Here is a 12,811-nt window from a genome sequence, read left to right as displayed (position 1 = left end):
TAGTTGCAGTGCACTATGCAACAAGCTATTGTAAACAAGCTAACGTTAACTAGATAAGTAATATTTTAATCGCTAATATAGCAGATTCATGGAAAATTACATCGGTAATCAGCATTTTTGCCGCAACTAATTTATTAATGAGTCTGCATCAACTACATTAAATAGAATCGCTTTACTTAAAGTGAATAAAATACCCTACTTACTGCAGTTTAACATTAACTGACCCGCAGCCACACACCTGATTCGTGTGTGTAGAGTAGGTGAGATGAACTGGGAACGCAGGCAGTTGGCCAAACCACTGTGATGAAGGGGAGGGGGAACTCAACTGTTTCTAAGTGCATTTTTTTCGTCTCAAAAGACCCCATAGCTATAAACACAATTATAGGAAAATATAGGCCAAGATTTAGACAGCAATCAGGCAACTTTTACTAAAAAAAAGAGGCTGATTTTTTTGTTGTCTAATTCAGGTGACCTAAATAAAGAGTCCAATTCACACGAAGAGGAAAATGCGTTTATCATATCTGACTTATTAAAAAAATGCAAACGAAGTATTACAATAACAACAGACTAGTCAAATATTCAGCATGGCAATAACGACAATTTCATATGTAATCTATTATAAAACTAAACAAAAAAACCCCACAATTGATATAATCAAAACAGTCCATTGTAAATCCCACTTTATTTGGACCAGTTTTAATTTCTCAACATTACACTTAGCAGCCTAATTCGTACTAGCAGGTCAGATGTATAAAATCCTACAAAAATAAAGAACAAAGCAAAATAAATGCACAGGTGGGCGGTTGTTGCCGAAGGCTTTCATGTTCACCTCTGAATAAAGTATCTGAAAACAGCTTTTGACAGATAAAGACAGCTAAATATGACTCAGATAAAGTAACAAATGATTATATCACACCGACATGGCGGGTTTTTGTAATATTGTAAGTTCATATTACGTAGCTGGCATCAAAACATTAATTTATGCAACAAAACATTCATTTAAGTAACTGTTAGCACTCGTTAACGCATCATTATTCCCTTTATTGCCAGACGTTGAGATCATGAAAGGGCAAGTCAGGCTGAAGCAGTGTTAATTCGTACCCTGGGTACTGTCTCCCACTTTTTTCAGAGCTTTCCTCCAGCAAAAAAGTTCCGAGAGCATTTCTTTCAGGTGTTTGTTAGATGCTGTCAAAAGAATGGCAGTTGCTGTGCAATAAATCGAATAGCTCGCCATAATTACCACCGTACTGATGTTCCGCTTGGTAATAGAACAGATAAAGTATAGGGCAACTACGGCCAAATTGGTCAAGTAGACCCCCACAAGAGATACAGTCAGCCTGCAGACCAGCAGGTAAGAGTCCATGTTCTGCACTTCGGTCTTGTTCCTCTTCATGGACAGGGTGTGTCCACAGATATACATTACAAGCCTCATGGAGCTGAATACCATGACCATCAGAGGGAGAGGGCAAAGGAAAGCAATTAAGACGCAAGCGTAGATGTTTGTGTTAATCCAAGGTGGGAAGACCGGTGTTACATAAAGGCAGGTCACATTTTGTGTGTAGTTAGTAGAAGCAGTAACTGATGAGGAATTCTGTTCTTCCAGGAACAGTACTGGGATAAACATTAAAGTAGAGCCTAGTAACGTCAGCAGAAGAGCTGTGTTGATGATGGCAGAGATGTTCCTCTTCAGTGTTTCGATGAGGAGAGAGGAGCCCCTCGCTACCTTCACCCAGTAAAACACGCTCAGCCAGCAGATCGACCAAAAGCTCATGCAGCTGCTATGAAGCCAGCAGAAGATCACAAGCTTGGTAATTGGGTGAAGCTTGCCTAGGCACCATAATCCGGCTCTCGTCGTGGCCACCAGGCCGAATGTGGTGAGATCCAGAATCATGTTGCTGAGGGAGATGCTGGAGATGACCAGGGAGATGGTCTGAACGTTTGCCATCCTCAGGTTGTGGAGAAAAGTCGCAACAAGGTTAAGGGTGTTCAACAAGAATCCCACTGACACCATACAAATTGTGGCATTGAATTCAGAGTCACGCATACCAAAAACTGTCTCCATGATCCCGTACACCTCCTAATCGTTCTGATGCCTAACCAAGTGTGCTTCTTATAAAGACTCAAGCTCTCATGCAAATAATAAATAAATGAGTCATGTGATCTTCAGTATATTCAGACAAAAATCTGCTTTAATATGCGGGTGTCACCACTTTGACTTTCACTGTTTCAAAACAAGTGACAATCAGATTTTGTAAGTAATAATTCTCCTTAGGGTCTTTAACGCACCTAAATTGACAATGTAACTGAGTCTGGTGAAAAATAAAAAGTTTACAAGCTGTCGTTTTCTTTCTTAAGAATTATTTTTTAGCACTTAATGCTCATCAATATTATGCATTTGTTTATCTTAAATTCTCTTTTGAATGTATGACAGACTATTACAAATACACATGAATCACATAGGAAATATGTTTTATATTAATTACATTACAAATTGCGAGTACACTCCCTAAATAACTGAAAATTAAAAAAAAAAAAAAAAAAACAGTAAGACTGTTTCAACAATCAAGTAAATTATACAGTCCACTGCACACACCAGTAGTGGTAATAAGTAATTCTAACTGGACAAAAATCCGTTTCCATTCTGTGATGATGACACATTGCAAGGACCAAAAAAATTCTTAGCTGTAGGCTTTGCTCCTGAGAAAAGTAGCTTTGGCAATAGTAACAATAAAATGTGTTTTTTTGTTCAGTTACAAGATACAGAATATCTGTGGAATACATATATGGCCATAAATGCTTGTCTATTTAGTTTCCTAACACATGTTCTGACCATCCATGCTCTCTGCCTTCCCATATGCGGGGTGGGCATCATCTGGGCTGGAGTCTCATGGACGGGTGAAATTGCGAATGGGATCTACGAACTGTATCATCATGGATGCAGCATTCAGCGCTACCCTATACAGGCCAGTGTGGATAACGGACTCATTGATGGACTTTGTCTCGATTCATAATCACAGTTTAAACCTGCCTTTAGCAAGCATGTCCACTCTCTTCTGTTTTGACTAATGTTAGTACGGCCGGGGGGGGGGGGTTGGGCAGCCAGCTGACCTTGGGCCCCCAGAGGGTTTTTTTCTCCTTACTTGGGAGTTTTTGGTTCCTCTCCTCCGTTGTCATCTGACTTTCTTTCTTTAATCTCTTTCCTTCCTTTTTCCCCTTCTGTATTACTCTCTCTAATGATGTTTAATGTATCACAATGCATCCATGTAAAGCACCTTGGGACGATTCTGTTGTGAAAGATGCTGTATAAAATTAAATTGAATTGAATTGAATCAATTCAATAAACAAAAATGTACTTTAAAATAAAGCAGCTTTTGGCAACTAACATGGAGCATAATGCATAAATGGCAAAATGATATCTGGTTCAAGATTCAAGATATATTAGTCACATGCATAAATGTAGTGGCACACCAGCAGTGAAGTAGCCAAATTAAATAACATAAATTAATAGAATAAGTATTAATAATATAGAAACATATAAAAAGTAGTCTATATAAAAGTTAAGGAGTCTAAATGCATGAGGAGGTGGGAGGGAGCAAAAATGCGGACTGTCTGCGGGTCCCCAAGGACCCGGTCAGGTAACACTGCCCTAGGTTCTGCAAGAGCTTCATTCCATCGGACTCCTTAACGCACCACTACATCAGCGCTCCCATCTGAGAACATCGGCTGAACTTCACACTGTACTTTACTATATGCAGCCACTTCTCTCACCATAAGCTGTTTATATAATGCTTCTAAACTGCGATAATACTATAGATCTACAGTATCAATCCCACACTGCGTCAGCCTAGCATGAAGTTGCACTGCGTACAGCATATTTATTTATTTGTTCATGATCGTCTTGTTTGTTTAACTTGTCATATTGTATTTAAAGTCTTGGATAAACACGAATTTCATTTCTTGCCTGCATATTCTGAAATATCAAAGAAGTTTGATTTGATGTAAATAATAATAATAATAATAATAATAATAATAATAACCCCGTGAGCACTGTAGCACCATAAAACCACAATCTGTCTCATGGGAGATTTGCCTGCTGCCTAAGAATTCTGAAATCCATTGGGCCCCATTCTGGAAATTCACTACGGCATACGCCAGCTGTCCCCTCGATAGCCTCCTCAGATATAATGTTTCATATGCAGTTTTAAACGTGCCCCACTACATACATGTAAATTAGTTCATTTGCTTAACAACATCCAGTCAGTCTTCCATAGCACAAAATATTTTTTCCATGAAGCCTCTATACACTCTACAATATTTCAATTTATGAGAAAAAGCATTTTTGCAGCCTTATGGAAATGATCTTCAATTCATTGTCTTTCGATGACTTGCATTTTCATTTCCATATCATTTTCCATTCAGCTAAATAAAAGGTTTTCATTCCAAGCACATTTAAAGATTTAAATGGCAAAGTTAGGCATATAATAACCAGTCAAATTATTGAATGCAGCAACGTCATCTCAGTCTTCAGGGAAATTAATCCATCAGTTGTTTTTAAAACTCAATTTCATTACTGAATGCAATATAATTAGCTCCAGGGCCCAGCTCCTGTGGTTGAATGAACATTAATTGCAGTGAACATTAAATATAGCACTATACTAATTTTGTGTATACTTTGGTTGTTTGTATATTCATATACATACAGTACACACACACACGCGCGCGCGCGCGCGCTCACATGCATACACGGAACATTGTGTTATTTAATTATTTGTTTGCTTATTTGTTTTTGGGCCTTGGCTGGATATGCAGGGCATGTTTTACTATACGTTATTTCCGTGAATTTGATGATCGTTTTGCCGCTAACCATGCTTGCCACACCCGCGGTGGGTGGCTTCAGTGGCGTCGGGAAGCCGCGCCGGAGCACCGGGCGATTGCAGCGGCCATGTGACTGCAGCTGTTTTCTTAGCTCTGGGAATAGAATATTTTTCGCAGTTATGCCGTGCGATATTTTCGGCCTGTTCCAATACGAAACGAACAAACTAGTTAGAATAAAGAGCGGCAGACTCGGATCGCTTAAATGGACTTTCAACACGGTCATTTTTATGTTTATATGGTAAGTTACACTTTGTTTTTCTGCATCTGGCTGGAAACATTCCCTGCCACGCAGTATCATTCATCTGAAGTTTTCAAAAGGAGGTTCTATGCGAACAGTTCTCCCTTTGCTTCGCCTGGACTTCTTCGTGATGTTTCTTAGCCGTTGTGTCGATTTGTGTCGGAATTAGAGGAACAAATATCTGTCCTGCTGGTGTTTCGCCCAAAGCATGTCCGCCTCTGTAATAGTCCGCATATTTGCCGCAGGATGTTTAATCGTTTAAATGACTCATTATTTCGATTAACAGCATCATGATGTTCTGGAATAAGGAATATCAAGAGCATGACTTGGTGGTGAGCTCGGTGACCACCAAGGTAAAAGGGGTAGTGATGGCACAGAGTCCGGACGTCGGAGCGATGCTGTGGGACGTCGTGGACCATAGCGGCATCTTCAAGGTAAAAGCCCAAAATGACGCTTATGAGATCATGCAAACGTTTTTTACGTGCCACAACTCCCCGAATTTTATGTTTTATATTGTATTTTGTTGGCATTAAAATGAAACCGAGACAATTTATCTTGAAGGAGAAAAACTCGTTTTTCGTGGTGACCAATGTAATAATCACCAAGAGACAGAAACTGGGAACATGTCCTGAGGTGAGTTTATATTTGAGTTACTTAAGTATTACAAGAGCACACATTTCATTTGAAAGTTTGGTTTTTGCAAACTCTGGACTGAAGTGTTACACCTGCGCATTATTTATCTCTTAGTAGAAAGTAACTGAACTGGCCATTCTGTTTTGAAAAGTTGTGATTGCTTGCTTGCTTTATTGATCATGTAGGCCTAATGGTTTGATTAATGATCAAAGGGGGTTGTGTGAAATTATGTATTTTTAATCATGTATTCTTACCAATATGCTGTTACACTATTTTTGCATGTTTTGCATGTTTTCGCACCTGTTTTATGTTCTCCAAACTTTGTGACCTTCTACATGGACATATGGCAGCATTTTGTTTGTTAAGACTAAGCAAAGACTGTTCTGGAAGAAAAAAAACTGGGGTGTGTCCTTGGCTGTAGAAGCTAAGAATACCTTATCTTTGGGGAGGGCCCCAGGCGGGATAGGACACTGAGGCCATTTTTACAGTCTTAAAATGCGTCTTGGCCGATTGTATTGTAAGCAGAAACTGAGACACGTCTTCGTTAACACCTGTGTCTTCTATTGAGATTTTGTTGCACAGTTATTGTAACGTTCTTGTTGTGGATGCATTAGCTTTTACACTACAAAAGATATGTGGTCAAAGGCGTCCCAGAGGTGCTCGGTAAGCGGTTTGAGTGATCGGATCGCAATGCGTCTCAGGGGCCGTTTACACCTGCATTTAGCGCTGTCTACTTGCGATGGCCCAAGATGCATTTTAAAACCAAGTGTAAACACTTTCTTACAGATCCAAGAGCACATATGTTCTCATTTTCTTTTGTTTCATAATTGTACTGTTTTATCTGTGGTATATTAAAATTAATCAGTAGGGAAATCAACCTATATATACCAAACATCCACTGATTGGTCTGTAAATTGCAGGTTCTGAGCAGTGGAAAGCGGTGTTTCACAGACAAAGACTGTGAGAAGGGTTACTGGGACCAACACAGTCATGGTACAGTAACCAAACACTCGTGCAGCATGGGTTCACTGGCTGAGCCACACTTATCAGATGCATGTACCTGCAGTTTGTGGTACACCCAAGGCTGGCAAAGAAACAAATGAGTTGAAACAAGTCTGTTGCTGATGATCTTAATTTTTCATTTTTGTTGACATTTATATCACCCTGCATTTACCCAAGGGGTCCAGACGGGGGCCTGTGTTAAATTCGACACCACGCATAAGACCTGTGAGGTGTCCGCCTGGTGTCCCATTGAGACCACAAAGAAACCGCCCAGGTACACAGGTGCAGTACGGAGAGCGGCAGCAGATTTATGCATGTTGAGGCATTAACTACTTTTTAAAGATTATTTTACTGTACGTAGCAAGTCGCCTTGGCTGTAGATTAAAGGGGCCAAGTGAATCATATTCATTGTTTGCCTTTTTATTCATCATAAAGGCAGAACAATTATCCTTTTTTTTAAAAAAAAAAAAAACTGAACTCTGTCAAAACAAATCAAATATGTTTAACCAAGAAACAAGTAGGGAAGTATAAAAAAGCCCAGACGTATGGTGCAGCTATATTTTGCATTGAAACCCAGACTTTGAGGAACTGTGCTATTGTGAAACTTAAGAAAAAGTGTGTTTGGTGAACCAAATTGTGGTTCCTCAAAGCCTCATGTCCAATTCTGCTTACGCAGCACGTTTGCCCAGTTGGGGTGTTGGTTCCCTTTGGGGGTGCTGTGTGGTTCTGTGGGCCTGTGCTCTTACCTGTATGCGTTTCTCATGGGGAGCAAGATGGGACAGGCAAAAAGACAAATTCCCCCATGGGGCATAAATAAAGCCCCACTATACTGTGTTACCCTCTGTGATTCACACAGCTTAAATTACTTGAATAATGCTGGATGCTCAGTAATGTAACCAAAGGCGGTTCTTCCAGTTTTGCCATTATTTGACGAGTAACTGGAAGGCCAGAAAGAGAGGGTGGCACACATATTCAGGGAACAGCCGTTATATTCAGCTAATGTAGATTAAACCAGCAAGAATCATTTATGAATGTTCATATTCATGTTTCCCATGACTGTTGAAGTTACGTGACCACCATACCTTCCAGGCCTGCCCTCTTCTTGGCAGCAGAGAACTTCACCGTACTCATAAAGAACAATATCCGATTCCCAGCCTTCAACTACTTCAAGTAAGACCAGTCATCTCACCCGACATGGAGCGAAAATTTGCATTGTTAGGCCCCTTTCTGAGTAAAGTTAGGCCCAAGAGACGTGTCGTAACACAAAACCACAATGAGAACAAAAACAAAGGCAAAGTAAAAAAGAGAGAAACCTTTCTTTGTGCAGAAGGAACATCCTACCAGAGATGACAGAGACCTATCTGAAGGGCTGTATGTACAATCGACAGAAAGACCCGCTGTGCCCCATCTTCCGCCTGGGCGACATTGTAAAAGAGGCTAAGGAGAATTTCACAGAAATGGCAGTGGAGGTAAGGCACTCGGTTATAGTTCCTGAAGGTTCCATGGATCTTTGCGCCATAAATGTTGACCACAATGACTGTGTGAGATACTTAGCAATCAGCTCTTCAGCAAATGTCTATAACTGGAAAACTTTACGTTTATATATATAAAAAAAAAAAGATACAAAGGCCTAATAAATGATGAAAATAAACGTACAGAATCTCATTAATCTTCCAACTGCTTATTCAGTGCAGGGTTATGTGAATGGTCTGGTGACTATAGGGCACAAAAGGGTACTTCACACAGATATCTGCCTCTCTTTCTCTCCCACATCTATTTCTGACCTCAGGGAGGAATAATCGGGGTCAACATAAAGTGGAACTGTGATCTTGACCAGTTCTTTCGACACTGTCGGCCCGTGTACACCTTCCAGAGGCTTGATGAGAAGCAAAGCAACCGCACTGTCTACCCTGGGCTCAGTTTCAGGTAAGAGGAAGTCAGGACATGGTTACTAATGCTTCTTAATTGTGTTTTGGGCCGTTGGGGAAGTACTGGCATGATGCTTTCTGTTTTGCCTCATACCTTAGTTACTTTATGTTCTTTAGCCCCAGTCTGTTCAGCACACTTAATATGTCTAAACGGCTGTTGTTTTTTACAGGTTTGCAAGGTATTACAATGAGAATGGAGTGGAAACAAGGACACTTTATAAAGTGTTTGGCATCAGGTTTGATGTTTTAGTGTATGGAATGGTCAGTATGATAATGTTTTTTTCTGGACAAAAATTAAATCAATGTGTCCCTCTTGAAATCACTTTAGTTAATTGAAATCAAAATACAGCTCAGGAAAAAATCAAGAGACCACAGCAAAATTTTCAGTTTCACTCATTTCTCAGTTATAGGGTATGTGTCTGTGTAAAATATACATTTTTTTGCAAACTGCAGCCTGGTTCATCTCAATAATGAAGGGCTTCTTCCTGGCTTTATGGGACTTCAGTCCTGCTTCTAGGAGCCTGTTATAAATCGTCCTAGCAGTGCACTTCACACCTGCACTTAATGTTTCCCATTCCTTTAGAAGGTCACTTGAGGTCATCCTCCGATTTATGAGAAACTATTGGATAAGTTGATGGTCATCTCTGCCATTAGAAAGTGGCTTCTGCCCTGTGTCCTGCTGTCTTAGAAATTTTGAACCTGGGTGCAGCCTGATGCTGTGTAACCATCTGCCATTATAACCAGGATTAAACCAGGATTTAAGAATGCAGATTAAAAAAACATATGGAGAGGTCTCTTAATTATTTGCAGAGCTGTATATTATAGAACTAAGCTTGGGGTGTTATTTACATGGTCCAGTTGCTCAGTAAAACCATTATGTTTATTTAAGGAATACACTAAGTCATGGAAATTCTCTTACAATCAGTCACTGAAGGATTTTTCTGCTTCAGTCGTCCATTTATCATTTATAGCTAGTCCAAAATTCAGATGCAGCTCTTCTGATAGGAAAGAAAAAGTGAAACCATATTTCACCAGTTCACTTCATTCTGTACATCTTAGGATTGATTTAAAAATATTATTGTTTGCTTTTAAGGCCTTAAACTGGCCGGCAGCAAAATATCTGCAGAAATTCAGTGCCTCCATTCCGCCAGCGGAACCCTTAGGTCTTCCAGCCTGATGGTTTTGGATGTTCTCAGATCTAAGCATAGAAGTCGACAGGGTCGTGTGTTTGCAGTGCCGGTTCATACCTTTTGCAGTAGTTTGGTCTTACATATCAAAACTGCCCAGTCTGTAGAAACGTCTAAGTCCCTTATGAAGTGTCATTTATTTGAAATATTGTTTGATTCACGTAGGGCATGACATCTTTGACTTTCCTAACTGGAATTTTATTTATTTATTTGGTTATTTATTTATACACTATATAGATAAAAGTATTGGGACACCTGGCCATTTCACCTACAGGAACTTTTATGACATCCCATTCTAAATCCATAGGCATCAATATGGAGTTGGTTCCCCCTTTGCAGCTATAACAGCTGTAACTCTTCTGGGGAGGCTTTCCACAAGATTTTGGAGTATATCTGTGGGAATTTTTGCTCATTCATCCAGAAGAGCATTTGTGTGGTCAGGCACTGATATTGGACGTGAAGGCCTGGCTGGGTTGAGGTCAGGGCTCTGTGTGGGCCAGTCAAATTCTTCTGCACCAGATTCACCCAACCATGTCTATATGGACCTTGCTTTGTGCACTGGGGCACAGTCATGCTGGAACAGCAAAGGACCTTCCCCAAACTATTACCGCAATGTTGGAAGGGTAGAATTGTCCAAAATGTCTTGGTTCTGTCCCAGCATGACTATGCCTGTGGATTTAGAATAGTGTCATAAAAGGTCCCATGGGTGTAATGGCCAGGTGTCCTAATACTTTTGTGCATATAATGTAGTTTCTTCTATTTTTATCCTTAATATGACTCAAAATGTTTTATTAGTTTCTCTATTTAAAATATCCTGTTTACTATATCTACTATTAATTTGTGCCTGTTCAGCACTTTGATCAACTTTGGTTACTTGAAATGTGCTATAGAAGTAAATTTTGACCATGAGTTTTTAAATGAATGATGATTCCATAAGCTAATTTTAAGGTAAATCATAGTGAAATTGTCTCCTTTAAGGCAGGAAAGTTTAGCATCATTCAGCTGATCATTTACATTGGATCGACGCTTTCCTACTATGCCGTGGTGAGTTTTATTCTTTAATTCTACGGCTCCCTTCTTCACTTGCTGGCTCTCCTATGGCGCTGTGGGCACTAACGGCTCTCTGAACTATGCCTTCTCCAGACCACTGTGTTTATCGACTGGCTCATCAGCACCAGTTGCTACGCAAAAGAGGCCCAGCAGGACTTCACGAAGATGAAGGTTGAGTCTGTTGAGGCCAGAAAGCAGGTGAGAAGAGAACCACACTTTACTCTGTGACTTGCGCCTCCCTGACCACCTGTCGTGGCCGTTGTACTGCCACAGTAAGCGCCTCCGGACACATCAAAGCAGAGGAGTCTTTTGAGCCATGGCTCAATCACCTTGTTTTTCTCTGGCCAGAAGTTGCTCTGCGTCTCCTTCGTGGATGAGGATCATCTCAGGTTGGTGAAGCCATCTCGTAAGAAACCATTACAGAAGGTCAAAGCCGTGGCTACTCATCCAAAGAAGGTAGGCTGAACCCAACTTCAAAAGACGTATCACTACAAGTTCAACTTTGTGTCTTTCTGAGAAGATGCTTGGTTATTTAAGACCAGAGGAACATGAGCTCAGAAGTGTGTCAGCATGAGGCTTAGTCCAGTTCCAATTCCAAAATGTTTAATAGGGTTGGTTTTTGACATTAAAAAACCATAAGAAGGTGCCTCACGTACACACTTACTCCAGCTGTCCACCCACCATCTTGCCATCATTTTGTTCCTAGTAAGCAGCAAATAAATGTAGAAAACTAAAGCCAGTCGGCTGTTAATCATTTAACCCCCCAGTCTGAATGACGACTGCTCGTGTTGGTCCATTAGGGAGACTCTTTGTGATGTCACTAGGACACAATGATGACAACCTGATTTTTGATTGCACGTTTGTGTCTGTGTGCGCACGTCTGACATGCCAGGACAACGCAGCGAGAACAAGGGCCTTGGCAGCTGTGCTGCAGATCCCCCCCAGGCAGAAAGCGGGCACAGAGCTGCAGGAAATGCCTCAATCGGACTGCCCGGCCTGGTGCCTGTGTGGCCGGTGCCGCCCCACCGATAGCCTGCAGGAGCAGCTGTGCTGTCGGCAGAGCCGCGGAAGCTGCCTGACCACGTCGCCGCTTTTCGACCGCCTGCTGCTCAGCAGGGTCGTCCTGGAGTCAGTGCTGCTCTACCGGGAGCCGCTCCTCGACCTGTCTGAGGGGGGCGCCATCCGCAACCTCCGGCACTGTGCATACAGCCTCTACATCGACTGGCGCCTGGAGGGCTTGCAGGAAGATGCCAGCCCCATCATGCCCAGTTGCTGTGTGTGGCAAATAAGGGACAGATACCCCAGCAACGATGGCCACTATCGCGGTTTGCAGCCAGAGACCAGGGTGCTGATTCACGGGGAAGAGAACTCATGCCTTTAGGTGCCTAAGACACTGAGCATTAGTTTGTTTTAGAGATTAGCCAGAATCTTCAAAATATTCTTCATTGCATTTCTCTATACGCAATTGAGAATTTTGCAAAGGGAAAGATTTCAGTCTTCTGTCTGCCTGTCGCTATGTGGACTAACAAAATACAAGGTGCCTTTTCTGTTTAACTGAACGCATAGTTTTTCTTTTTAACTAAATGTCTGTATATGTATAATATATCAAGGGCTGCTACAATGCATGGTGGGAATGTGACAGAATTTTTGTACTTCAAAAACTAAAAGTATTTTTATGCCTGTTGAGGTCATGTGTTAATTATTTTTGCAGTTACAGTATGTGCATGCTCACCAGATAGACACTACATAGATCTCTAACATTATTTACTGAGCTGTTCACTAAAATGGGAAAAATGGTGAAGTTTTATGTTCAAGTCCCATGAAAAATCACAAGTATAACAAACTTCCATGCATGCAAAAATCATCCTCTCTGAAAAAAAGTTTCTATGTGACACAAA

General features: G+C 41.0%; 2 protein-coding genes across 2 annotated transcripts; one reads left to right on the top strand and one right to left on the bottom strand.

Annotated features, from left to right (window-relative positions):
- Positions 1-1,090: 1,090 nt before the first annotated feature.
- tas2r200.1 (taste receptor, type 2, member 200, tandem duplicate 1) lies at positions 1,091-2,062 on the bottom strand. The gene has a single exon (XM_023840657.2). The coding sequence runs from the start codon at positions 2,060-2,062 to the stop codon at positions 1,091-1,093; it is 972 nt and encodes a 323-aa protein (XP_023696425.2).
- A 2,729-nt stretch (positions 2,063-4,791) lies between these two features.
- p2rx7 (purinergic receptor P2X, ligand-gated ion channel, 7) lies at positions 4,792-12,599 on the top strand. Its single transcript, XM_023840809.2, has 13 exons — positions 4,792-5,113; positions 5,400-5,547; positions 5,675-5,746; positions 6,667-6,739; positions 6,926-7,022; positions 7,838-7,918; positions 8,076-8,217; positions 8,538-8,674; positions 8,847-8,937; positions 10,842-10,907; positions 11,007-11,111; positions 11,262-11,369; positions 11,806-12,599. The coding sequence occupies exons 1-13, from the start codon at positions 4,845-4,847 to the stop codon at positions 12,292-12,294; spliced, it is 1,878 nt and encodes a 625-aa protein (XP_023696577.1). The 5' UTR covers positions 4,792-4,844; the 3' UTR covers positions 12,295-12,599.
- The last annotated feature ends 212 nt before the right edge of the window (positions 12,600-12,811 follow it).

The sequence above is a fragment of the Paramormyrops kingsleyae genome, chromosome 2 (genome assembly GCF_048594095.1).
Source record: "Paramormyrops kingsleyae isolate MSU_618 chromosome 2, PKINGS_0.4, whole genome shotgun sequence".
Classification (NCBI taxonomy): Eukaryota; Metazoa; Chordata; class Actinopteri; order Osteoglossiformes; family Mormyridae; genus Paramormyrops; species Paramormyrops kingsleyae.
The sequence above is the reverse complement of the archived record's forward strand: the minus strand, read 5'-3'. Positions and strand labels throughout refer to the sequence as shown.

Bases quoted from the DNA above. Each gene is read 5' to 3' on its own strand.
- tas2r200.1 (XM_023840657.2), bottom strand. From the start codon at position 2,062: ATGGAGACAGTTTTTGGTATGCGTGACTCTGAATTCAATGCCACAATT.
- p2rx7 (XM_023840809.2), top strand. From the start codon at position 4,845: ATGATCGTTTTGCCGCTAACCATGCTTGCCACACCCGCGGTGGGTGGC. The intron at 5,114-5,399 runs GTAAGTTACACT...TTCGATTAACAG, and splicing joins GTCATTTTTATGTTTATATG to CATCATGATGTTCTGGAATA. The intron at 6,740-6,925 runs GTACAGTAACCA...CATTTACCCAAG, and splicing joins CTGGGACCAACACAGTCATG to GGGTCCAGACGGGGGCCTGT.